General features: G+C 53.2%; 2 protein-coding genes across 2 annotated transcripts in view; both read right to left on the minus strand.

Moving 5' to 3' along the window:
• Nucleotides 1-115: 115 nt before the first annotated feature.
• On the minus strand, nucleotides 116-2,948 carry Isyna1 (inositol-3-phosphate synthase 1). Its single transcript, NM_001013880.2, has 11 exons — nucleotides 2,856-2,948; nucleotides 2,651-2,779; nucleotides 2,415-2,576; nucleotides 2,120-2,252; nucleotides 1,837-2,030; nucleotides 1,543-1,692; nucleotides 1,250-1,465; nucleotides 998-1,162; nucleotides 805-918; nucleotides 489-706; nucleotides 116-406 (listed from the first exon to the last, which is right to left on the minus strand). Exons 2-11 carry the CDS (start codon nucleotides 2,768-2,770, stop codon nucleotides 205-207), a joined length of 1,674 nt encoding a protein of 557 aa, NP_001013902.2. The 5' UTR covers nucleotides 2,771-2,779; nucleotides 2,856-2,948; the 3' UTR covers nucleotides 116-204.
• A 1,797-nt stretch (nucleotides 2,949-4,745) lies between these two features.
• Nucleotides 4,746-27,066, minus strand: part of Ell (elongation factor for RNA polymerase II) — a 47,322-nt gene continuing 25,001 nt past the window's right edge. The window contains exons 2-12 of the mRNA NM_001107304.3: nucleotides 23,951-23,998; nucleotides 17,370-17,491; nucleotides 17,076-17,239; nucleotides 15,035-15,300; nucleotides 12,916-13,040; nucleotides 11,661-11,739; nucleotides 10,874-11,354; nucleotides 6,876-6,936; nucleotides 6,591-6,762; nucleotides 6,196-6,240; nucleotides 4,746-6,112 (exon numbers count right to left, since the gene is read on the minus strand). Of these exons, the coding sequence (NP_001100774.1) occupies nucleotides 5,996-6,112; nucleotides 6,196-6,240; nucleotides 6,591-6,762; nucleotides 6,876-6,936; nucleotides 10,874-11,354; nucleotides 11,661-11,739; nucleotides 12,916-13,040; nucleotides 15,035-15,300; nucleotides 17,076-17,239; nucleotides 17,370-17,491; nucleotides 23,951-23,998 (1,680 nt within the window). The 3' untranslated portion in view covers nucleotides 4,746-5,995. The remainder of the gene's footprint in view (nucleotides 6,113-6,195; nucleotides 6,241-6,590; nucleotides 6,763-6,875; nucleotides 6,937-10,873; nucleotides 11,355-11,660; nucleotides 11,740-12,915; nucleotides 13,041-15,034; nucleotides 15,301-17,075; nucleotides 17,240-17,369; nucleotides 17,492-23,950; nucleotides 23,999-27,066) is intronic.

Consider the following 27,066-nt stretch of genomic DNA (forward strand, 5'->3'; position numbering starts at 1 on the left):
TTCCATGGAATGCAAGGCGTGAAGTTTGAGGCCAGCCTAGCCTCATCTACATGGCAAATTCCTGGTCAGCCAAGACTAAATAGTGACACTCCTGGAAAAAGCACACAAGGGAGGCTTGCTTGGTGGGGGACCCTTTATTGTCTTTGGCAAGGTCTGAAGTACAGTGGTTGGAGGCATTGGGGTAGGAGGGTCTGGGCACTTGGTTTAAGCGGTGGACAGCTCTGGTGTTGGTGCCTGTGTGTGCCCATTGGCATCACCGGTGCAGCCATTGGTGGCCGGTGTGGACTCTTTCTTGCAAGGCAGTGGGCTGGTGGCCTTCACCTCTTCTGGCTTGATGCCTGGGAAAGGGCGCTCCATCTTGTGCTCTAACAGCATGTGGTTCTGGGGTGGGAGCCCCACGCAAGCCCTGAAGGGGACAGTGTAGGCTCATCAGGGTCAACTCAAGACTGTCTTTGCCATCCCTGAGTCCCACCCACCACCAGGCGCACCTGAAAATATTCTCAATACAGCTGCGCTGGCGGAAGAGGGCATTCACCACAGGGCTGCCAGGGGGCACAAGTGGTGCCTTAAAGAGGAAGCTGAGCACCGACAGCACTGGGTGGAAGCCCTGAGGCTCTGGGTCCGAGTCTGTGCAGAAGCTCACACGCTGACACAGCTCTGTGAGCAGCACTAGGTCCAGCATGATGGGTGCGGCCAGCAGCGAGTCCTGAATGGGGGATGGTGCACGATGTGATGAGGGCCTGAAGGACCAACGCCTATCCCACCCACCCACCCACCCACCACGTCCGGCCCAACCCACCACACCTCGCAGGTGTTATGGAGCACCAAAGTGTTTGTCCCACCCAGCATCAGCTCTGAGGTGTACTCATCCAGGGCACGCTTGCTGTCGCCAACATAGGGTACATATTTGATCACCACCTGTGGAGATTTAAAAAGTCACACAGCCCCACACGGCACCAAGCCCCTGCCCTGGGTGCCCGCCTGCAACCCCACGCACACAGTGATCTGGCTCCTCTCCAGGCGCGTAGAGCACACGGTTGCTCTGAACCATGTCATCCACCACACTGCTCTTTGTCACTTCCTTGGAGCGGAACTGCAGTGGTGCAGACAGGTTCTGCCCATCGTTGTTGCCCAAGTGGTTATAGCTCACGATGGACATGGTCTGTGTAGTTAGAGAAATGGTGGGCACTCTGCGGTACCCTCACCCTGGCCTCCTTCCTCCCGGCATCGCATGAAGCCCGAAATGTACCTTGAGGCCAGAGCCAATGAGGAAGTCGACCAGAACAGATTTGACCTTAGTCTGCCCTGACTTGAAGTCATCGCCACCTACGAACACATGGCGCTGCGAAGCCAGCTCCAGGGCTCCGGGTACCAGTGTGTTCTGTGGGGACCCGTTGAGGAAGGCGCAGCCCTCCAGGATGCTGGCCACAGCAAAAAGTGTGGATGGTGAAACCTCCAGGCCAAGCTGAGGGCAGAGAAAGAGTTGGCCAAGGATTTCTCCGGACTGGCATTGATCCCCGGGAATCTTGGGTGTGTGCATACCTGGATAGTACGCAGCAAGTTTTCAGCTGTGTCATTGCGACCCGGGACCACTTCACAGAAGCGCTCTGTATTGGCGGTCCACAGCACGATGACCTTGTCCAATCCCGCACTGGATCGGAAGTCTCTAATATCCTTTCGGATCTGCTCCAACTGGGAAAGGAAGGAGGAAGAGTAGGTGGAGGTTGTCTAAGCTGTCAGAGGCTTGGGCAGGAAGTGTAGGTTTTGCCAAAGGGAGAGACCATGTGGCCGGTTAACAGGTGACAGTAAGGGCTAGGAGCGGGTTGAGGTCCCCACCTGTTGGGCGCGTGTGCCAGGGATGAGGTTGTCCGCACGTGCTGTCTGGTTGGCAGCGATGAACTCAGGAATGTAGACTGAGGGCCGTGGACGCAGGCTCTCCATGTGGGGCCACAGCTGCTCCTGCAGACCGCAGTCCAGGACCTGCGCGCGCCGCATCGCCTCCGCCAGGTTCAGCGACGAGATATCCCAGCCTGGGTTGCGGGGACCCTTAACACCAGACCCATCCTGGACCCTGGGCCCACCCATACTTACCCCCATCCCATCCCGAGGCTTTGCCCACCGTCAAACACCAGGTCGTTGGGTGCCACCATGGGTAGCAGCGCACTGAAGGGCACAAACACCTCCCGGCCGTCCCCATCCAGACCCAAGTTCACGGTGCCCGCCTGGGTCAACGAGCCATAATAGTTTGCCTCCTGTGTGTGAAGGGGGTGCGGTAAGCAGAGGAGGGTGTTGATGGGCGGAGGTGTCCCACTCACTGAGACTCGCTAGCCCCTCAGGTCACGCGCCCCACTCCAAGCGCCCCCCGCCCAGATCTGCTCGTCCCTCCGTGTCCTCCTGGCAGCCACGCCCCCTACCTTGCGACCAGTGCGCGTGGGCCAGGTCAGGCGTAGCCGGTTGGCCAGAACAGCCGCAGTGAGCGTGGAGCCGTTGTTCCCGCCCCAGCCGACTAACATGACCCCAAGCCGGGGCACCTGCCGGGCTGTGCGGAAGGTGAAACGCGTAGCCGTGGGCCGCACCTAAGGATGAGTAGGGAGTGAGTCGCGGGACGTCGGGCTCCCAGTGTCTGCCGCCGCCCGCGCCCTGCGCGCACCCGCAGCACGCCGCCCTCGCGGCTGACGCGCGTTGTCCGGTACTCGTAGCGCGCCTCGATGGCTTCGGGGCCGAAGATCACGTCCGGGCTGTCCACCAGGATCTCGGCGGCAGGCTCCATCGCGGCGAGCTGCGGGCCAGAGTCAGTGAGCGCGGGATCGCTGCCCGGGAGCCAAGCCTACGGCCCAGGACAGGCTCGCACTTACCGACTAAGAGTTGGGTCAGACTGCGGCAGCCGACAGCGTGGGCCCTAGGCCCGGGGCAGCGAAGAAAAGCGCTGAGGCCACGCCCGGCCACGCCCCTGTTGGGCGTGGCTTAAGACCGGGGTTCTAGGTGCTGTAAACCCAGGTAGCAGGGTGCAGTCTCTGGCGCGAGCGCCATGCGCATTTCCTCGCTGCGCACCCTTGTAGCAGGATGCAGCCAATGGGCGACAGCCACCGCCAGGGAGGTGGGGCATGTCTGGGCGGGGAGGTGGGGGGGGTCCCAGAGCTGCAATATTGGTTGTCCTGCCTGCTCCTAATCCTACTGGCCTGCATGGCCCTGCCTGGAGGAGGAGACTGGATGGCCAGGTCAGAGCGGCCTCCCCCTGGGCAGGCAAAGTGATAAGGAACTTAGGCACCCGGCGGGCAGGCGGGGGGAGGTGCCCCCAGAACTTTCCAAAACAAGTGGCTTCCTCCTAGCGAAAACTTTCCACCGCTGGAGCTGGGCCAAAAGGTGGATTGCCCGAAATGTCTGCACGAAAGTAAGAGGGGCCACACTTTTTTTTTTTTTTTTTTTGCCGTTGCTTTTAGCTAACCCGAACCAGCCCAACTGAACTCATCGGACGAAGAGACCCAGGCAGGGTTCCCAGAGGAGGGAACTGTTGGGGAGGGTTTTGATGTATGAGGAAGAGTCTGTCAAGGGAAAACTACAGGCAGAACCCATTGCATCTCCCAAAGTAAAGCTCCAGGGAGCAGCTCAGAGGCAACTGAGGCTGACCTGTGAGCAGAGGAGCATCATGGGGAAATAGAATGTGCTTTAGATTGCAGGCTCTTTTCTGTCCTCTTGTTGTGTACTTTAATAGAAATGGCAGATGATTTAATCAGTCTCTTTTAGGTAATGAAACTGCCTGGTGGTCAATGTCAGTCATCTCAGCATTTGGGAGGTTGAGGCAGAAAGACTGCACTGGGACATTCATTTTGCAAGGGGCTCAGAGCTGGGAGCCAGCAAAGTCAGAGACAGAGGATTCAGTCCCCAGAAGGTCCCTTCTTGCCAAACATCCTTGAGCAGGGTGGAGTTGGGGGTGGGGTAGATGTAGCAGACTGCTCTGGTTGGGAGGAGGGACAAGGGGTCAGCCCTGGGCTCCAGGAAGGCGATGAGGAGCATGGTCAAGCTGTTCCTAGATGGGTACACAGTGGCCTGCAGGGTGCCTGACTCTCCTTCCACCCCCTCAACTGCCTCAGAACTCCTATCAGAAGTCCGGCCAAGGCTTCCCGCGACAAGGCTGACTGTGCCCGGCCCTCCCTCACAGGCTGCCTTTGGCTTTTCCCTTTGAAAACTAACATGCTGCCTTGGATGCATGCCCAGCCGGTGCTGTCTGCTTGGATCAGGGGCCAATGGTGCTCATTCTCGGCCTCTATGGTCTTACATGCTAGCTGGACAGCTCTAAGAGACAGGTACCTCTTGCTGGGGTCTATTTCTTTTAAAGATTTGTACACTGTAGCAGTCTTCAGACACATCAGAAGAGGACTTCAGATCCCATTACAGATGGTTGTGAGCCACCGTGTGGTTGCTGGGATTTGAACTCAGGACTTCTGGAAGAGCAGTCAGTGTTTAACCACTGAGCCATTTCTCCAGCCCGGGTCTACTGTTTTTAGAAACGGTGTCAGGCTCAAGAAATCTTTCTTTCTGTCCCATCCTTCCTAGTAGAGGGCACCACCTCACCTGGCTCCACACCCAGAAGCTTTGGTGCTGCAGGGTGCCTGCTCTGCCTTTGCCCCTCTGCAGTAGCTCCTTACTACTTCAGTCTGCCTGGTGGGACCACACGGGGCTCTGGGTCAAGCTCTCAGTTGGGGCCACCCCACAGCCTACAGTGACATACTCAAGCCACAGCGAGGTTCAATTCCATCAAATTTATTATAGACTTTGAAAGTTGGCGGTTCACCTGCTTGGTGTACAGAAGACAGACTCTAAGAAAGGATCTGGAGGCACCGCCTCTTCTGTCAATTGTAATGTATTTGGCAAAAGTGAAGACTTTGTAAACACCAACTCCATGGCTCAAAGCAGACTTTCTCCACAGCACAGTTCAAAAGCCAGGAGAATGCCAATAAGTTAGACCATGCTCAACCTGCCAGCCACCACCTGCGGCCTAGAGTGTGGCCCTGCTGTTCCCAAATCAGACAGACAACAAAACAACCCAAACAGACCAGTTCAACCAACAGCCCTGGATGGAGTTCTCAGGGCAGGAGATGGGCAACCTGGGGTCCACCCTAAGCCTATGCAGTGTAGTTGTGTGGGAAGTGCACCATGCAGAACTTGGCCGTGCCCCCATTTAGAAACCAACCTCTATTGAAACACAAAGGCTTGGTTCCTCTAGGGTCTGGGCACTAGAGCTAGGCTGGCTGGGGTGGGGCTGGGCCAGGCAGGGGCCTCCAGGCAGCCAGGCTCTTTGGAAGCCACCCAGAGACACCCTCATGGTTTAGAAAAATAGACCTCTGTGTTTGACATTCTCTCTCTGCCCTGCAGCTATGAGTAGCAGCAAGTGACCCAATGGACCCTACCATTTCCCAAAATGGCTTCCCTCTGAATGTGCTCAGAATCCACTCACGCCACATGCATACGCACACCACAGATACATGCACACCAATGGCCCCTTGGATTTGGATTGGGGGTATGAGACGAGGCACAGTAAGAAAGCAGCAATTGGGGGCCACAGGCCTGCGCCCTGGAGAAGGCAAGCAAGGTGCCACCCTCAGCACCCCCCCCAAGTGGGAACCCAGCCGGGAGGTGATCCCAGGACAAACAAATGGAAGGACAGACAAGGCCAGCAGCACGGGACCACACAACCACAGTGTGACACGAAGGGCAGTGTGGGGACTGAGGAGCACATGCTGCGGAGGCCGCTGTAAGGGCTTTGGGCACAGCCAGGAAACTGCAGCAACCTTGTCAGCCGGGGATCTGAAGGCAGCCGGGCCTGGCACTCGCTGCTCACTCTCCCTGGGGCTCTAACACTTTGAGGCGTGGGCCTTGGAGGAGGCACGGAACGGAGTAGAAAAGGTACAAAAATAGACGGTCTCTGCGGCAGCTAAAGGGCCGAGTTCATAGAAAACTAGAAAAGGCAGGCAGAGCCTTCGCGACCGCCTGTCTGCTAGGGCCAGGCCTGGAGCTGCCGCTGGTCATACTCTGCGATGAGCCTCTTAATGTGCGCCAGCTTGCGGTGCAGGTACTCACAGCGCCGCTTCTCTCGGCTGTAGTTGGTGTTGGTCTGCGACAGAAGGAAGGGCAGGTGAGACACATCCACCAAGTCAGTAGCTTCCCTCTCAGCACCACCCACTCTGCCTCACGCACCTTTTTGATTTTCCTATATTCCTGAAGAATCTGTCCGCGGGTTGTCTGGGGGAAATGCCAAGAATTAGTGATGTCCCACTTAGAGAAGCCCCAAGTGCCAGCCCTCTCTGGAAGTGACCAGCTAGATAGACAGAGTATAGCCGCAGGTAACCTTCCTGCCATTATTCTGGCCTGTCTATTGCTCCAGGAGAGCAGGGGACACCATGGGGGAAGACACACTGAAGCAGCCACGCTAGGGGAAGGGAAATGGTCATCCTCGAAGCCTGTGTGCTACATCCTCCTGAAGTTAGCACCCAACCCTGTCCACACATCCTGACCCTGACCTAGGCCCCACTGCAGGGCTCATTGGCAAACCCTGTCCATGAGTCACTACCAGCTCTAGTGGCCTACAATACCTCGTATTCCTCAGAGCCCTGGCTCAGCTGTCTGAGCTGTGCATCGAGCTGTGTGAACCTGCGAGTGATCTGCTCGATCCGAGCATGCAGACTGCGGTACTCGCTGTATTCAGCATTGAAGTCATTCTTGTAGCTCTGACGCTGCTCTGATGACGAGATGGCTGGGTATTTCCTGAGGAACAAGAAGGGTTGCAGGGGCTCAGGGGCCATAGTGGGTGGCAGTACCTGGCTCAGGCAGGGCCTAGATGGGCCTGGAATGGGGCACAGCCTAGGTAAGACACTCACAGCAAGTAGTCCGGAGTCTCTGATGTGGATGTGGGGACACTGGCACAGTCTCCATTCAGACCTGCAGAGCAATGTATTGTTATTCTAGGGCTAGTGTTTGAGGGTGCGAGCTATGCTGGGCGGTCACAAGTTGGCACCAGCAGTAGACCATGTACCAAGACCAGCTGGTTACAGTGGGGATATACTGTCCAGCTCATAGCCACATAGCCCAGTTATGCTGTATCCAAGTGCCCTTTAGGCAGGCCCACAGAACTCACAGTGTTTGACTGTGTGGGACAGTGGCACTAGGCTGGACACAAACCCCAGCTACCCAGACAAAAGGGCAAAATGGTGGGACCTCTGACAACAGATGAACTGTAAACCTTGCTGGCACTGGTTTTTACCCGAGGCTCCAGTCAAACCTGTCCTTTGCACGGCACACACTGCAGGAGGGTTCATCTACATAACCTCCCTGACCAAATGTAGCACTAGGAGCAGCTGGAGCATAAGAAGGGTCTGGGCTGGGGGCTAGAGAGATGGCTCAGCGGTTAAGAGCACTGACTGCTCTTCCAGAGGTCCTGAGTTCAATCCCCAGCAACCACATGGTGGCTCACAACCATCCGTAATGGGATCTGATGCCCTCTTCTGGTGTGTCTGAATTTACAGTGTACTCATACATATACATAAAATAAATAAATATGTCTTTTAAAAAGAAGGGTTTGGGCTGGGGCTGCCTGCCAGGTAGAGCAACTTCCCCGTCATTTAACCCATTTATTTGGTTCTCTTGAGCCCGGGTTACCAGGGAGACGGGGTACTTGCTGCTTTCCTCATTCAGTAGCTTTGAGGTCCCCACACACCCTGTTCCAATCAGATCCTCTCAGCCTAACCCACTCCTGCTTCAGGGCACCAACTCAGCGTGCTGGTCTATAAGCTGCTGGCTCAGTGGCAGGTGCTCACTGAGTGTGAGCCTCGGGCCTGTCACCAGCAATGCAAATGATTGAAAAGGGTTGGGAAACCTGCACTATGGAGCTGACCCAGCTAAGAATGGTTCTTCAGGTACAGAGACAGGTGGGGAGGGGGAGGCTCAGGGCTCTGCTGAGGAGTTGCTGACCATGAGCAGAATCATCCCAGGGGCTGGGCCTGGATGGAAGGAGGGAAGAATGTCCTGTGGCTGAAACATCCGGCCTAAGCATATGTGGGCCAGGTGGCCATTTACCAGTCTGACACCTGGAACCCATCTGTGTCTGGGATCTGTCACAGGTGTGTCTGTAATCTGTCACAGAAGTGTACTGTGGCTGTGACAGGCCTGACCATGCTTTTGTTTGGAACAAAAGATGGGTTCTGGGACTCTGGAAAGCAGTGGAATGCTTTAAATGGGGCATAGCGGGCCATCCTGGCAAGGATATGGGTGACACTGTTACTGAGATTTGAACTGTGCAGACCTGGTTCAAGAGGTTTCAGAGAGAAAAAAAAATTCAGTATGGCGGAGAGACTCTTGTGGTATTTTGGTGAAGAATGTGGCTGCTTTTTGCCCTTGTTCTGAAGAGTACCTGAGCCTCAGGTAAAGAGATTATGTTAATTGCAAAGGAAGTCTCAGAAATGCCCAGTGGAGACTTTATTCTCTGGTTAAGTCACATGAATAGCATTTTGAACAAGTGTAGCAAGCTTAGAAAGGAAAAATAAAATATATGGTTTAAATATTAAAGGGGCAGTAGGAAGAAGAATGGAACTGAATCCTGTGTTCTAAGAGATAACAGATTAAGGGAATGGGACTTTGGGGCAAGATCCTGTCCAACTAAGTTTAGATCCAGGCATGGTGGTAAAATCCCAGGAGACAGGAATGCAGATCTCTGAGCTCAAGGTCAATCTACAGAGCAAGATCCAGGACAGCCAAGCTTAGGCAGGGAAGGAGTTAGAAAAGAGGAAGCTGGTGATAATGTAATAGAATACACGGGCCATGTTTCAGCTCCTAAAAACAGCAGAACTCAGCAGCTTCAGCCATTTGGCTCTGGCTTTAGAGACGAGAATAGAAGGGACTCCTGGGACAATTGATGCTGGTCAGCTGGAGCTAAGAAGTTAGCAGTGATTAAGAGGAGACCAGCATCACTGGGGTGAAATAATCTGGGAAGTCTTTTCTGAGAGCACAAAGAAGTTGTGTTCCAGAGATAGCCAAGGTTGTACCTCATGCTGCAGCTGGACTTGTAAGAGTCACCCATGTGGTACTGGTTTTAAGGCATGAAGGGGTCATGAAGAGCAGCTGAGGCTGGGCACTGTGAGAGGCCATGGAAGGCCACTGGTGAAGGTGCAGCCTCAGTTGCAGCTGACAGCCCAGGACTGAAGGGGTCATTGCAAAGGAGTTGAGGCTTGGCACCATGAAGAGAGCCTGTGAGAAGCTATTGGTGAAGCCTGGCTGCAGCAGAAAGACCCCAGTACATTGGGGAGGCCAGTCCATGGGATGACCATCAGGAACAGCTGAGGCAGTGGAGTGGGTCAGCCTGAAGTTAAACTGTCACAGAGGGCAGAGCTGGAGAAGTGAAGCCAGCACTTTGGAGGATCCTGTGTGGATCCCAGACATTGAAACAAGAAGCTGTAACATTGAAGCTGCCTTGGAGACCCCAAGATTTTTAAGATGCCAGAGCCATGGGCTATCTACTGAGGAAACCTGCTAACAGGGAGTGGAACCGGCCCAAGAGAAAAGATGAAAAGGAATTGAAGATTTGAAGACCACTTTTCCATCAGCCATGGAGATTCAGAGTTTGGAGTTTGCCCACCTAGTTTCCTGTCTTGATTCGAGGATTAGAGTTAAGTGATAGGGTGGAATCTCAGAAGAGACCTTCAACTTGGGGCTTTTAACATTGTTGAGACTGCTACAGTTTGGACTTTGGAAGTTGGACTAAATGTATTTTGCATTATGCTATGTTTAGGTATGGCCTCCATGGACTCCTGTATTTGATCAAGCCTATGGGGGCCAGGGAGTGGAATGTGATGGTTTGTACATGCTTGCCCCGCTGAGTGGCACTATTAGGAGGTGTGGCCTTGTTGGAGTGGTGTGTCACTCTGAGTGTGGGCTTAAGACCCTCATCCTAGCTGCCTGGAAGGCAGTGTTCTGCTAGCAGCCTTCAGATGAAGATGTAGAGCTCTCAGCTCCTCCTGCACCAGGCCTGCCTGGGTGCTGCCATGCTCCTGCCTTGATGATAATGGACTAAACCTCTGAACCTGTAAGCCAGCACCAATTAAATGGCGTCCTTATAAGAGTTGCCTTGGTTGTTTAGTCATAAAACTTAGTCGCATAATCAAATATTTACAAATAGTGTTCTTCCCTATGATATGTAATTGAAAATGTTATATTTTATGCTTTATTTTAATTTCAGATTGTAATGGCTAACAATCAATATATCTAGTCAAATCTTAAAGTAGTACAGTATAAATCTGGATAAAATTTTAGAGTTTCTGGGGTATTCCCATTTTACATATATTCTGTCATACTTTCTAAGTCATTTTTGTGGGAGAGATGGAAAATTGCAAAACTAACAAAAATAAATAAATACTCATAAAAAAAAAAAAAAAGAGTTGCCTTGGTCATAGTGTCTCTTCACAGCAGTAAACCCTGACTGAGACAGGTGTCAGGAGCACAGGGCTGGGACACTGGACCCATGCTCTCACTAAACTATGGACAGAGGAGCCGCTCTCAAGGCTTCTGATACACAGAGATTCCTTGGACTGACTCCCTTCTCAGAGTGTCTGCCAGTCCCAGCAACCTTTGCTCCCCGGACTTAGTGTGCCTTGGCCTGGATATATCCCTGCATGCAGTTTTTCTCTCGACTCTCTCGGCCTCTCTGGCTCAGGGCATCTCAGTACGCTCAGGAAGCGTTGCTTTCCATGTTTCCTCTGTCTGGGTCCTTCAGCTCCTAGCCCCAAGCACTGGGTAGGCTGGTGGCCTGCCACGATGGCCCCAAGTCCTGATCCCAGTGGTGGTCTCATACCCCACATACCAGAGGAGAAAACCAAGTGGCACTGACCTGGGGCATCTGTGGGCAGTGCAGGGGCAGTGGATGAGTCAGGCTGTGGGGCGGGGGGCCTTTCTTCAGGGGGCCGCTCCTTGTCTTTGTGCTTCTTGGACTTCTTCTTGGGTCGGCTATGGACATGTGAGGAGCTAGCAGGTTGTTCAGCCTGAGGAAAGTCCGTCAGCAGGGGAAGACCGAGGCGGGAGGCTGGAGCTGGGGTGGCCTCCTGGTGCTTATAGTCCTGGGTACTGTGGCCCAGGTCATTACTGACATCAGCCAGGGGGTCGTGGGTCCGTGGCGGCTCCAGCCGTGGGGGCAGATGGCTAGAGCTGAGGGTGTCTGATGGGGTGGGTACTGGAGCGGGCAGCAGAGTCTCATGGCCATTGGGGGCACCCAGTCTTCCATTGAGGATGGGTTGTGCTCGCTGTGTGAAATGTGAGATCCGGGGCTTCTTGCTGGCCAGGGGATCAATGAAGTCTGTCTGCTGTGACCGTTTCTGAAAAGCCAAGGGGACTAAGCTGAGCAGAGAAGTATGTGGGAACTAGTAGCCACCTGCAGGACCTGCTGTGGCCACACGGGGGTGCCCACACACAGAGCGGGCCACACACAAGCACCCAGACAGAGAAGACTGCCTCGAATGGACAGTGGAGGTGCCTGAGGCACACGGATACCCAGAGAGATACTCCCGCCCCCAAAGACAGCAAGTCCCCCAAGGGAGTGTGGCTCAGGCAGTGGACATTAGCTAAAAAGGGCTGTGCGGCACCAGTGAGGATCCCACACTCAACCACCCCTAGGCAGGTACCTGAGAAGGTGAGGCGGAACCCCTGTGCTCCCTGGGCGGGCTGGAGTCTGTGGTGGCACTCTGTGGCTGACACAGCTTCCTGCAGAGGAGTGGTAGAGGCACTATGGTGGCATTGCCACTGTGCCTCGGGGACTATGTCTGCACAGAGAGGGCCAGGTTCTCAGGACCAAAGCTGGGCTGTGCACAGGGCAGCTGCCGAGCAGAGCCCATGTTGGGGCTCAGGGAGGACCCCCTGTTTGGCATGCTGAGGTGCATGCAGTTAGGGTCTGGGCTTGACAATGAGATGGAGACTACAGGCCAGATACGAACACATACCTTGCCTGCAGCACATCAGGATCCCACCAGCACAAAGGCCATCCTGTGACCTTGTGTGTGGTCCTGCCACGCTCCCATGTCACCCTCACTCCCACTGTGATCTGGCACAGAGCACACAACGGCTCACCACACAAAACAGGGGCATGGCCTCGGTGGTGGCAACTGGCCCAGGCATGCTGGCCCTGTACACCCTTGCTTGTGGGGCAGTGACAGGCCTTATGTGGACACCTTCAGCACTTGGGTGTAGGTGGCCCTGAACACAGGGCACGCGCTTGTCAGCCTAGCACTACGGGAGGGTGGAGAAAAAAGATGGGCAGGATAAGGCCTGTACCGCTCTGTAAGACACCGACTCACAAGGAAGCCAGGCATGGAAACACACACCCTTGATCCCAGCACTCAGAAGGCAGAGACAGGCCGATCTCTGAGTTAGAAGCCAGCCTGGTTTACAAAATGAGTTCTAGGACAACCAGGGCTACACAGAGAAACCCCGTCAGGAAAAAAGAAAACAGAAAAAGACGAGCAAGTAAGCTGTCTTTATTGCCAGGAAGTGTGCGGGGTGGCAAGCCTAGGCTTCTGCTAAGAAGTGCCCCCTCCGAGCACTTGGACCCCCAGGCACCAGCCGAGGCACAGGTTGGAGATGAGCCCAGAGTGCAGTGGTATCCCCAAACTTGGAGAATCCATAGCAATCTCTCAGAGAGAAATCACTCAAGAACCAGCACCAGCACCAGCACCAGGGGAAGAGAGTGCTGCTCCTTTGGAGTCTACCTCACACACTGTGGGCTCCAGAGGCTCATAGGAAGCCACGAAGTGGGACATGGAGGGGACACCCTGGCCCAGAGGAGGCTGCATAGTTGGTTGGGGACAGCCATAATCGTGAGCCATCTGGCAGGCTGAGGCTAGAGCGCGTAGGTCAGCGTGCTGCCCCCAGTACGTGACTTACCGCATGAGCACACGCTTCAGCAGCTGCTGGTCACCCTCAGAGTAGCCGGGCCAGTCCTTCTGCACGTTTTTGTACATGCAGTCCTGCAGTGTGCACGTGCCGTCCTTGGGGTTCACACTGGCCACCTGCAACACACCCAGTTCTTACTGACTGTCACTGCGGGGAGGCAGCAGGGCTGGGGGTGAGGGATGAGTGCTTGGGGAGCATGGGACTCCGCAGGGTAGTGGTGGCGGTGGACTCATGCCACACCACCTCACATTCCCTTCAGTTGAGTTGCTGAAGGCCCAGAAAGTCCTGATGAGGTACAGCATGTCATCCATATGCTCACAGTCCCCCCCCAGTCCCCACCCTTTCAACACTGGCCACCCGCCAGCCAGTCCTCTCTCCCCGCCACAGAGCTACTTCATCTCAGGCTGTCTCTCAGGCTCAAAGAATCTGATGAGAGGCCTTGAAGGGACCAAGGCAATGTCTGTGCTGGCCTTGCTAGGTGCCAGAGTACAGCACATGCACACATCGGCCATTCAACTGTGCCGAAGTCACAACCTGTAAGAACTGAGAGGAATGAATTATATTTAATGGGCTTTGAAGACATAGCCTTGCCTTATAGCCCAGGCTGGCCTTGGACTCAGAATTTCTTGTCTGAGGATGCTGGGACCACAGGTATGTCAGCATGATGCCAGCATGCCAACCTGGCAGAACCTTTTACCTACTAATAGTCTACTTCCCGACAGCACTGGGACTTTAATGGTTACTGCCCTTCACTCATGGCTACTCCAAGCAGCAACACTTACTCCCATCTGGAGACTTCCACGATGGTGTGTGGTTCCACTGACCAACACTACCTAAGGCATCTCACCCTAGGGCAGGTTTCCGCTCCCCTGGTGCCTCTAACGCCCTGGGCCGCCCTCCTACATTGAAGGCATAGTCATGAAAGCTATGGCTCCTCCCTGCAAATGCTCAGGGACTCAGATGAACTGTGGAGATTGCAAAGACCTGACCAGACCTGGTGACCCATGCTCAAGATAGGCCCATTTTCATAATCTGTGGGGTCCTGCTGCCCCCAAAGATGAATCACACACTCAAGAATGCCAGGTTAATAGGACTGGTCAAGGTCAGCCCTAGCATGGCTGATCAGAGGTCCTGGGAGCTGCACAGAGAGCCTCAGATGCCTCTGGCTCCATAGACCACTGCACTCATGTACTTCATGGCCTGAGGCAGAGCCTAACCATGGTCTCTCCTGATTCCAGAGTTTCTCTGATACTTGATATTATGTTGACACCAGAGCACAGGGGCCACCCCAATCTACCTCTATGCTATCCCCAAAACCTAGCCGGTACTGGCATTTTATTTATTTTTTTCTTAAAGATTTATTCATTTATTATATATAAGTACACTGTAGCTGTCTTCAGACATACCAGAAGAGAGCATCTGATCTCTTTACAGATGGTTGTGAGCCACCATGTGGTTGCTGGGAATTGAACTCATGACCTCTGGAGGAACAGTCGGGTGCTCTTAACCGCTGAGCCATCTCTCCAGCCCCCATTTTGTTTATTTTTGAGACAGGGTTTCTCTGTGTAGCCCTGGCTGTTCTGGAACTTACTCTGTAGACCAGGCTGACCTTGAACTCAAGAGATCGGGCTGCCTCTGCCTCCCAAGGGCTGGGATTAAAGATGTGGGCTACCACCATGCATGTCTGTCTATAAGAGCAGCCAGTGCTCCATCTCTCCAGCAACACTTTTTGCTGACTGAACTCAGGTCACCAGACCGCAAGTTTCTTTTGCACTGAGCAAGCTCACCACCCTTCAGCCAGGGCATGACGTCTCAGCATGAGTGCTCACTTTTCAGAGCCCCAAGATGTCTTCAGGGTAGAGAGAGAGCAAGAAGACATGGCCCAGATGTGCAGTGCAGGGCTAACAACGAGCCACAGACACAGGCTCTTAGCAAGTCTCCAGGTAATGGCCACTGGCCAAGTTTGTGTACCATGTAGGTCTGCGGGTATCACCCCACTAGGGGGGTGAGGCATTGAAGACCTCAAGAGGATAAGCCTGAGGCTGCCATGAAGCTGGGAAGCCTGGAGAAGCATTTTGCAACACATGAGGTCAGGCTGGTCTGTACCCACCTGCTGCAGCAGGCTGTCCAGGGTGTCCTTGTCTGCCTGTGTCAGCCCATCCTTCTGCAACCGCAGCAGCAGCTCAGCCTTCCTGTAGGGCCTCAGGGCCAGGAGGTGCAGCACCCGATCTCGGAAGGGCCTCTGTACCACACTGCTGGCTCCACCCCCACTGCTCTTTCTGATGGCACTTGCCAGGTTAATGGGGGTGGCACGTTTCCGGGAGGGCACTGCATCAGCTGCCCCTGGCGCTGGCTTCCGAAACTGAACCTTTTTCCCTGAAATGAGAGCCTGGATCAGGACACAGAAGCAACCACATCCCATGCCATAGGAACAGCATCAGTGGTCTACAGTACACAAGCAGTAGGCAGTAGGAGAGAGGTGGGGAGAGATGAGAAACTGTGAATGTGTGGGCATCTTGCCACAGCCCACAGGCAGAAGGTATTAGGGGCTGACACAGTCACAGGCAGGGCCTGAGGAACATGGAACACCAACCACCACATGTAGACCCTTGCATGCAAAATCCGAGCCTGGCCTGAAGCATAGGTGCCCTCAGGCAGGATTCTACCTCGGCTTGCTTCTGCAACGTTTGAGGTAGCATGAGTCACAGTGCCTCGACTATGCTGCAGAGAGACCTGGGTGTCTTACGGTCTCACCCAGTGCTTTGTGGCAGCTGTAATCATCAGGAGGCCATTTTGAACAGCTATTCAGGACAGAGCAAGGTGGGAACCTGGAGGCCTTGGTCCAGGAGGATTCCCTCCAGTACCAATACTTCCCTTCACATCTGCTTCAGAATGATGTGCCTGGCCTCAGGTCAGAGGGGTGGACTGGGGCCAATGAGACACTCTGGGTAGGGGTGAGTACGTCCAAGGCTATGAAGGTTTGGGTGGTTTAAGACAGGTCTCTTTATATAGCCTAGGCTATCTTGATTCACCATCATCCTGCCTTGGCCCCCTGAGTGCTGAGACAGCAGGTGTGCCTATTTATTATATTTGATAGTCTTAGAAGTCACCATGGTACCCAACAAGGTGTGACAAAATGAGGTTGCTAACCACAGATTCATTCACATGTGTGCGTACCCCATTTGGCTTTGAGAAAGCCTCTGTCACCAGGGACAGCACAAGGCCCTAATACCAGTGCCATGGCAGTGCCTGTGGTAAGGTCTAGCCATGTCTAACTACTGAATGCCCACATAAGCATGTGGTGCAGGGCAGGAGCAGTGTGAAATTCCCACTCTTTATTTTATATGTATGAGCACTTTGCATGTTTGCTATGTCTCTGCACATGTGTGTAAGGAGGCCAAGAGAGGGCACTGGATCTCCTGCAACTAGTTACAGTTGTGAGTGGTCACTTGGGTATCTCAAACCAAACGTAGGTCGTCTGCTGAGCCATCTCTCCAGCCCCTACTTCCCACCCCCCAGAGTGAGTCTCAGTGGACCAGGCTGGCTTCAAACTCACTAGACATGCTAAAGTAGACAGGGAAAGACCAGAAGGCCTTAACCCTACACAAAGAATTACAGGAAGCTGAGAATTGATGAACTCCTGAGAAAGAGTCCTCCATGGGGCAATCATTCAACGCATAGTGGTCAGCCTTGAAAACATATTCTACGAAGAGGCAGGCAGATCTCTGTGAGTTCCAGGACAGGCCGGGCTACACAGAGAAACCCTGTCTCAAAAAAAAAAAAAAAAAAGTATACACACACACACACACACACACACAAAATCAAAACAATTTTAAAGACAGGCCCCTTTCCTCCCCCTGGGAACACTTGATTGATGGATTGTCCCCGTTACCAGAGTTTACTCAGTTCACAGCCTGCAGTTGTGGCCACAGTGGCCTATAGAGAACACCTGCAGTGCCCTGAACACCCCCACCCCCAACCTCGTGTTCCTGTTCCTCTTTGATGAAGGGCAGCAAAGCCAAAAGCTGGGAGAGGGTGGCTGAGCCAGGGCCTTGTCTCGATTGGGGCTCACATGTCGCCCGCAGCCACAGCTCCCACCTCCGAGGCTGGACAGACACACCCTGCCAGGGTGCATGCTGCTTGCCGCTCACCCATGTATCTGCCTCCAGCTTTAATGACGATGGCGCTTCGGCTCCGAGTCTCCTCTTCTGCCTGTGCCATGCTCTGTCGTGCCTTCTGGTAGGAGTCATCAGTGGCGCATACTGTAACCTTGTCCTGGATGCTGCCCAGGCAGTCCAGGTGTACATCCCCATGGCTGCAAAACAAGAGGAAGTGTCACCATCAGGTGCCACTGGAGCCATGCCATGCCAACCTAGGATACTGCAGGAGAGGCAGCAGAGAGGTGGTTTGGGGCTCCCTGGGGGCCTGAGGCCAGGTAGCCTTACCTGGATACATATTGTTGGATGCAATCAAAGCTGCCCTGAGGGCTGTCACGGCCAATATTGGAGAGGTAGAAGGAGAAGGCCCGCACCTCCTCGGGGCAGTCGGGCTGGGGTATGGAGATGTGCTGTAGGGAGAAGGGGTATCACTGTGACCCTTGGCATGGGGAAGCTACAGCAGGAACCACACTCACCCCTCACAGATGGCATACACCGCTTACAACATGCAACCTGCATAGCAGAGACACATGGGCACCTTCCTCTTTGGCATCTTCTGGCATAAAAGAGGATGGTCACTTGATCAAGGCAAGAGCTCAGCCCAGCCTCTGGGCTCTGGAGACACCTTTATCTTGGCTGTCTGTCACTCAGGCTTCCCACCTGGCCAGTGCAGCTGCACTGACCTGCGACATCCATGAAGGTAAAGCTTGTCCAACTGCAAGAGCAGCTAGCAGGACAGCTTGCACTCTTCCAGCCTGACTGCAGACACAGTGAACCCACCCTCCAAATGCACAGCTCCATACCAAATTTGAAAGGCCCCTATTGCTTGTGTTACCTTAATGCAAATGCATGTGGTGCGTGCATACCTGCGTGTGTGCGTGTGTGCAGTTGTGAGACAGGGGTTCTCTGTATAGTCTTGGCTATCCTAGAACTCACTGTAGACCAGGCTGGCCTCGAGCTAATAGAGATCCACCAGCCTTTGCCTCCTGAGTGCTAGGATCAAAGGCGTGCTCCACTATCACCTCCCAGCTTAAATATGTTTTTTGAGAAAAGGTCTCTAGCCTAGTCTGACCTCAAGTTCAACAATGTGGCCTAGGCTAACCTTGAACTTCTGTCTGTCCTTCTGTTCACTTCTTCAGAGCTGAGATGATGGATGTCATCCCATACCTGGTTTGCTTGGCACTGGGGATGGAGCTCAGAGCCTCAGAATGCTGCTAGACAAGTGCTCTACCCACTGAACCCAACTCCAGCCCCCAAGGCTTTTATCAGCTCTGGAGAGGGACAGGTTGGTCTGCACCTAGCATCTATTAAGTTGGACCCCAGCCTGCCTCTCAAACCTCACTCAAGGTGTAAGGTGTACACACACATACACACACCGATCACAAGCACATAGCCTCACACATGCACACACAACACAGACATATGCGCACAAGCATACACACACTGTAGCCTGCTAGGAGCCATGAAGGCAATGCCACCCAGATTCATTCCATCTGCTAAGGTCCCAGCTGTCCTTCCAGGTATGGCTTTGGTACTTGGCTGAATGGCATCAGGAAGCAGCCACCCAGCAGTGGGCACAGGAACTACAAGAAGTTTCTGAGTGTGCCCAGCATGTGAAGCTTCCATGTCACCCAAGACATGGATTGGCATGCATTTCAGGCTTGGGCTGGAGCTGGCACTCCTTTGGCACAAGCCCTGAGATACATGTGGTTGTTGTCACAGCCAGTGATGGTTGGGCTCCTTGCTAATGCCCTGATTTGGGTGGGCACCCTGGGGTCTGCAAATGATCTCACACCAGCTCAGACAGGGCACTGTGTGCCACTCAGTGTTGGGGCTCTGACTGAGGCTTAGAAAGGGAGCTTTGTACCCCTAAGGACAAGCACATACAGGGTGCTGAAGTCATGTTATCTCAGCCACGGTAGAGGTGACAGGTGGGAGAGCTACTCGGGGCCAGGGTTCAAAGGGAGCAGGATTTGCCATGGTGAATGCTTCAGTTGCCCAGTGGGTAGTGGCAGCATAACCTGATGGTGTAGCTCAGGGCCTGCTCATGTCTGTGACAGCAGGCAATGCAGTTGCCACTTGTAGGTAGTCTCAGCTGTCTCGTGGACTATACTGCTAGCTCCAGTGACAGCTTGGCTCTAGATTGTCTGAGGGGGATAGGTGGCCGGAAGACCCAAGCCTGGAGGCCATCCCGCTGCTCTGGGGCATGGCTATCGGGAGCACTGGCCTCACACAGCCTTTTTAGCTTTCACTGTAATCCTGGCTCAGGATGATCTGTAGGAGGGGAAGGGGTCTTCCATGAGAACTAAGGTGGGGCAGGTAACAGTTGAGAAGTGTTCTAACGGGGTTGGGGATTTGGCTCAGTGGTAGAGCGCTTGCCTAGCAAGCGCAAGGCTCTGGGTTCGGTCCCCAGCTCCGGAAAAAAAAAAAAGAGAGAGAGAGAGAAGTGTTCTAAGCAATATTTCTCAGTTTAAAACAAGATGGAGAAAGAAGCCCCCAAGATGACGTAAGGCTGGGCACACGGCTCAGCAGGTGAGCGTGCTCCATGCTCTTACAGAGCATCCAGTTCTGAGCACCCATATGGCAGCTCCCACGCGCCTGTACTCCAGCTCCAGAGGGCCCAACACCTTTTTCTGGACTCTGCACTCATGAACAACCACCTTTCTCAACACATACACTCACAAGTAAAAATAAAAAATAAACTAGGGGGTAGTGTACACACCTTTAATCCTAGCACTACAGAGGCAAAGGCCAGAGGATCTCTGTGAGTTCAAGGCCAGCCTGGTGTACTGAGTTCCAGGACAGCCAGCGCTGCACAGAAAAACCGTGTCTCAAGAATAAACCACACAAACTCTAGGGTCGGAGAGATGGCTCATGGTCAAGAGAAGTACCTGGTTGCTCTTGCAGAGGACCTAGGTTCTATTTCCACCAACCACAGGGTGACTTAAAACCATCTGTAACTTAGTTCCAGAGACCAAACACAAAAATAAGTATTTTTAAAAAGAAAATTTTAAATGATTTATTTTATCTGCACCAGTGCTTTGTCTGCATGTCTGTTTGTATATCACAGGTGTTCTTGGTGTCTTGAGTTCAGAAGATGGCACTGGAGAGCCTGAAATGGAATTATGAATGAATCTCGGCTACTCACTACATAAGTGCTGGAAACCAGAGTTGAGTCCTCTACAAGAACAGCTGGTGTTCTAAGCTGCTAGACCAATCTCTCTTGCCCTGAAAATAAATCTTAAAAAACAAAACAGGGCTAACAAGACTAGCCACCACATGAGCTCTGTCTCAAAGAAATCGACATAATGCCTGGCAGGGCATGGTGGCTCATGCCTTTTATCCCAGCAGGTAGAGGTAGGAGGATCTCTGTGTTGGAGGCCAGCCTGGTCTGCAGAGTTCCAAGACACAGAGAAACTCTGTCTTAAGAAAACCAACTAACAAACAAAAGCAAACAAGAAGTGCTTTCTTTTGTGGTTCTGTGGCCCTTGGTCTTCAAGACACACTCAGGAGCCTAAGAGCACTGCAGGGATGCCCTCTGTCTGCATTGGCCTAATCTTGATCTCAGCAGGTCTCAGAGAGCACATGGGGGAATTTGGCTTCCTTCCTCTCCCTACACTGTCCCTTTGGGCAGCCTGCCCAGCCTCTTCACTGAGCTAACACTGGTTCTGAATATTTTGGAGTTTTCCACATCCTTCCTTATGCTGTCTTTGTTTGGTCAACTTGTGGCTCCTAACCCCTTTGGAGGTCGAACAACTCTTTCACAAGGGGTCACTTGTGACCATCAGAAAACATAGGTATTTGCATTACAGTTTATAAGAGTTATGTAGGGTCACCACAGCATGAGGAACTGTATTAAGGGATGCAGTTAGGAAAGTGAGAGGCGCTGCCCTAGGAGGCAGTACTGTAGGCATGCCCAGTGGCAAGCCAAGCCACTCTGCAGTCCCTGACTCTAGACACACGGACTGCATCTCAGTCTTTGACCATCCTGCCTCACCTGCTGCAAACATGGCTGGTGTGCTCAGGTTGAACCATGCCACACTGTCACAGACACCACGTATTGTTTATCATAGGGCCAGCCAGAGCAATAGTTTGTATATGCTCATCCAAGGGAGTGGCACTATTAGAAGTGGTGGCCTTGTTGGAGGAAATGTGTCACTGTGGGGGTGGGCTTGGAGACCTCCTCCTAGATGCCTAAGGATGCTCAATCTGTTCCTAGCTTCTTTCAGATGAAAATGTAGAATTCAGCTCCTCCTGCACCATGCCTGTCTGGCATTCTCCCGCCTTGATGACAATGGACTGAACCTCTGAACCTGTAAGCCAGTCCCAATGAAATGTCCTTTATAAGACTTGCCTTGGTCATGGTGTCTGCTCACAGCATTGAGCCCTGACTGAGGCAGTCAGGCAGTAGTCACGGTTGCTTAGAGGCTTCAATGTACTGTACAGCCAGAGACCAGGGATGGTCCAGCTCAAGGTCCATGAAGGAGCAGGGCACAAAGGCAAATGCTACAGGGGTCTGGGACATGAAACCCATGCCAACGTACTGCTCCTCTCCTGGCAATCTACTGATACTAGGGTCCTGGGTGGCATCATCAGGTGGCATGCACTAGGACTGTGCTGAGCATCATAGGCTCTAGCTACATTGACTGCAGAGGCATGAAGAGACCAGACATCTAGCCCAGTGGTGTATGACATCAAGACCATTAACAGGTGGCATGTTCTAAAGGAGGCTGAGGCAGAAGAATCATGAGTCTGAAGCCAGCCCAGGATGATGAGTGGGGTAGTAGTGTGATTAGGGCTAATGTCTGGGACTTGCTGCTATGGGTTCAGTCCCCCATTACACACAAATGAGCTGTGGCCTCGGACCAAAGCACAGAGGTGGTAAAAGACAAAGATGGTATGACTCTTGTAGAATAAACCTGCTGTTCACATACGGGATTGTGATGTCTATTCTTGCTCATCAACTTGACTACATCTGGAATGAACTAAAACCCAAGTGGCTGGGCACACCTATAAGAAGGTCCTCCTTGATTGAATCATTTGAAGTGGGAAGATCCCTTTTTAGTCTGCATCTCTGATGTGGAAAATCCACCTTTGATCTGGGTGTGCAGCTGGCCAGGTAAAGGACGTGAGAGGAGGACACTCGGCCTGTTTGTTCTTGCTGGGCTCTACCCAGCCAGTCTGCTCATTTGCTGGCATCAGAGCTGGCACCAGAGTCTTTAGGACTGTGGTGCATGCTAAGGAGCAGCTGAGACATCTGGCCTCATGGACTGAACAACTGCTGGATTACTGGATCTTCCGCTGGCAGACAGCCATTGGTGGAGCAGCTGAACCATAGCCTGAGAGCCACTCTAATAAATCCCTTTCTCTATGCGTACACTATCGGTTCTGGTTCTCTAAAGAACCCTAATATAGGGGTGAAGCTATCTGTCATGGCTGTGTTCCTTAGGGCTTCATGGTCCAGCAACTGTAGGCTATGTAGGCAGCTGAGGCATGCCACGTGCCTGGCTACCACTCACAGCCAGATTAAGAACTTACCTGTATGGTCTAGGCACCCTCAGGAGGGAGATGGGAACACTAGTGCCCCACCTAGCCTGCCCTGGGAACTGAAGTCCCACAGCCAATGCCCAGGAGGGGCCAGTAGCCAGGATGACCTTTTCCCATTTAAACATGCACATAGCTCCAGAGCCCTTCGAGACACAGGGAATACAGGGAATGCACCACAGCCATCTCGCCTCATGGGCTAGAGGGCACTGACCAGGTCAGTGATGAGGCAGCAACTTCAAATAAAAAGATAGTTACAGGGGTTGGGGATTTAGTTCAGTGGTAGAGCACTTGCCTAGCAAGTGCAAGGCCCTGGGTTCAGTCCCCAGCTCCGAAAAAAAAAAAAAAAAAAAGATAGTTCAAGGACGGGGCACAGACAAGCGACTCAGTGACTCGGGAGGCTGAGGAGGATGATTTTCAGTACAAGAGCAATTCTGGATAAAAGAGATCAAAATATAAGGTAAAAGGTAGGGGCTGGAGATATGGCTCAGTGTTAACAGCACCTTTGCTCTTACAGAGGACCTGGATTCGAATTCCAGTTCCTACGTGGTGGCTCTCAACCACCTGTAACTCAGTTCTAGGGCATGCAAAGCCCTCTTCTATCTCAGTGTGCACCAGGCACTTAGCGCACAGACAGACATGAAGAAAAATTTGAAAACGGAAAAGGTAGTTTGAACCAGAATGACTGACTGCACAGGCTCATATATTTGAATGCTTAGTCTCTAGGGAGTGGCATCATTTGAAAGGGTTAGGAAGTGTGGCCTTGTGGAGGAAGTGTGTCACTGAAGGGGGGCTTTGAGGTTTCAGAAGCCTCTCTCTCTGCCTGCAGATCTGGATGGAGAACTCTCAGCTACTGCTCCAGCAGTGTGTCTGCCTTCCTGCTACCATGCTCCGCACTACTGAGACCACACACCAGTCCTTTGAAACTGCAAGTCAGCCCCAGTAAAATGCATTATAAGAGAGCTGCCGTGGTCATGGTGTCTCCTCACAGCAACAGATTAGCAACTAAAATAAAGGCCTGAGGCTGTAGCTAAGCGGCAGAGCTGTTCTTGGTATGTATGTTCTTGGTCTCCCTCCTGAGAACCACAAGGTGGTGAGGACCGGTGGGTGTGGTTCACACAGAGCAATCCCACCCCTCCACCCCCGTCTGGAATGGCATCCTCCTTTGAGAGGGCACCCCAAGGATTACTGCGAGATGACCACCCTCCTCTCACACATGACCTTTACTGGGCATAGGAGGCTGGCTTGGGCAACTGAGGCAGGCAGGCAGCCACCTGGGCCTCCCTCTTCCACAGCTCATGTGTGTCAGGGCAGGGAGTACTCACTCCTTGGCTTCCTTCAAATCGGATGGATGGTCTCAGAGACACAGAGTCCTAAAAGAGAACATAAAGGGAGAGCTTCAGTGGACAGATAGACAATCTATACCCACAGGGTTTTAAAGGGTCAGTAGGAGTTCCTCCATCTGCCTGAACCAAAGTCACAGAAGCAGACACAGGTCAAGAGCCCTGGATGTTGTCATAGGCTGTGTGACTCCCAGGGAGAAGAGGAAGCAGGTCACACAAGGCTGGTTCCCAGAAAAGAACACTCTACCAGATGTAGCCCATGAACCCAGCTGAGGCTCGCATCACACTCCTGCTGTGGTTGGTGTGAAACACCTGTCTAGGCTAGCCCTTTGGTTTGGTTAGGGGCTTGGTCACTGTGTCTATGTAGCAGCCTCTAAAGGAGACCTGCATGAAGGCTTCAGCCCAGAGCAGCCTGCTCACAGTCCTCCAGTCTGCTCCAGCAAATCCTGGGGCCAGACCACCTCCTCAGGGGTGCTGCTGTTGGAAGGCTCCTGTGCCCTCCATTTCCCCTCAGACATGAGACTATACAGCTCAATGACAATGCCTCCCTACCAAGGCAGGTCAGCTTCCGAGGCACACAGAGGTGCAGAGGAGGGCATGCTGCACATGGGGCCAGATCCAGAACCACTACCACCAGCTGGCATGGCAGGAACAGTCAGCCAGGGGACGGGTGGTGAGGCAGCCTGTGGCCCTACAAAATGGCACACATTTGGCCCCCAGGGTGAAGGCACAGGCCTCCTTGTCTTCAGAGTCCCTTAGTCACGTTCCAGCAGATACGTTCCACAGGGTCAGCTCCTCACAACTGGGTCAGCTCTTTAGCCATGACACAAAACACGTGCATCCACCTTGTTACATCACTTCACACAGAGACCACATATAAGAGGCAACATGCATGAGGACCACTGTGAGGTTCCCTGCAGAGGGGGTGCGGTCATACCAGGACCCAACCTTCTACCCAGTGGTCACATCAGAAGCCCAGATTCTGGTCAAGCCCTTAGGAACAAAGGGCTGGAATGCCCTTCTGACAGACAGGACAAGAGAGTTTTGGAACGGCAGGTGCTGATAAGACAAATTGACAGAGTAGCTGTGTGCAGCCCAAGGTGAGACATCCACAGCCACAAGCACGAGCAGGTGGGAGAGGTGGCAGCCCCGCCCCCAGGTGAGAACCAAGTGTGCACATGTTGAACAGGGTGTTCAGTCTTGTGTGATGCTGGGCACACCAGGTGCACACTTTTCACTGAGCCTACCCCAGCCCCATCCTACCCCAGCCCCATCCTACACCTGGGGATGCCATACTAGGGACACCAGGAGAATTTACACAGGCAACATGAGTGACTCTCCATGCTTAGGAGGAAGAGGCAAAGCCTGGAGCCATCTTTGGCATTATAAGAAGTTTAAGGCCAGCCTTGGCTGTGTGAGACACTGACTGAAAATTCAAACCATAAAATCCCTCAGGCACTACTATGGGAGTTTCCTCTGTGGCAGTGTGCACTGCCTACCTATGCAGAGGTCTCTGGACGAAGGGACTACAGAGCAACACCCTCTGTACAGATTCCTGAACAGATGGAAAATGCCTTTCATTATCCCCCTACTTTCTTCAGAATTATTATACATGCTTGATCTGCCACTGGAGCCATATCTTACCATAAATGGCAAAGACATGTTAAAGGAAGCCTTTGAGAAACACAAGAGCCATTCACAGCAAAGGAGACAGACAAGTCAGGTAGCCCTGCTAGCCAACTGGGCCTGAGGCCTAGAAGGTGCTCAGGAAGAAATAGCAGGTGCAAGGCCTAGCCCATGTCCACCCCCAGGGCCAAGCTCTGCAGAGGACAGTGCATAAGCAGAGCACAGGATCCAGCATGCAGCAGGACTGCTGAGTGCCAGGAACAAGGGGGAAAAATACATCCTCCAGGATATACATGGAATCTGGGGTGACAGCCCAGGGGCAGCTCTGAGAGTGGCATTATGGCTGAGCAGGCCCTTGATCTATGGAGCAAGTCCTCTGTAGCTGCCTCAGAGGACAGGGTCAGAGACACCTAGGAACTCAGCCTTCCTCGGGGAACTGGGATGGCTGACCCCAAGTAGTTGTCCCCATATGACCTGGCTGCCATCACAGACTTGGGCTCCTGGCCACACAGGCTGGGCCCTTCATGTCAACAACAAGCCATTCACCTGACAAGAGGCCCTGCCTAGCAGCTGCCTGAGTGGCCAGCCTATCCATGTTATCGTCATTAGACTACAGCTCCCCAGAGGGCTGTGAACAGGTATGGACAGGCTTGGAAAAGACAGAACAAGCTGTGAATGGTGGTACACCAGCATCCAGGAGGCTGAGGCAGGAGGATGATGAGGCCCAGGTCAACCTGGGTTGTAGAGCAAGACCTTGTCTCAAAAGCCAACAGCCTCTGGGCAGGATGCCATCATGACCCACACCTGTCAAAAGGTCACAGTGACTTTGCAAAGTGAAAACAGATAAACAAAAACAGACCAGGAGGGGCACTGCTCAGTGTTCCACAACAGAGGACCACAGCTGTTCACCACTGCCTTGGCCCATGTGTCTGACAGCTGGAGGCCCATTGAGTGAGTCAGTCTAGGGGGAAACAGGTGACCAGGATGAGCTAGTCTGATGGTGCCAGCCACTAGCCCAACAGGTGGTCTGGTGGAGGGACCCAATAGCCTGGCTGGCCCTGGCTGTCACCTCTCAGTGCAGACAGGCCACGAGGACAGCAGGTCCCTCACATCCAATCTCTTCACACAGCACACACTCAAAGGCCTTGAGAGGCCAGAGGGGTTAGGTTTCTGCAAAGGTGTCTTGTGTTCTAAATCACCCACTCCACGCCCACCACAGGACCCTCTGACCCTGAAGCAGCTGCAATCGGAGGTCCATTTTACACACACACACACACACACACACACACACACACACACACACACACACACACACACACACCTGGCACAAATAAGAACGTTCTGGAATAAAGCCCAACCCTCTCAGCTAGGTCTAGAAAGCTACAATCAGGACCCTCGGGCTGCTGAGGGTCTAGGCAGCTCCAGCATCAGCCCTACTCCAATCTGACCAGTGCATTAGTTGGGCAGGAGGT

The sequence above is a fragment of the Rattus norvegicus genome, chromosome 16 (assembly GCF_021556685.1).
Source record: "Rattus norvegicus strain SHRSP/BbbUtx chromosome 16, alternate assembly SHRSP_T2T, whole genome shotgun sequence".
NCBI classification, from domain to species: domain Eukaryota; kingdom Metazoa; phylum Chordata; class Mammalia; order Rodentia; family Muridae; genus Rattus; species Rattus norvegicus.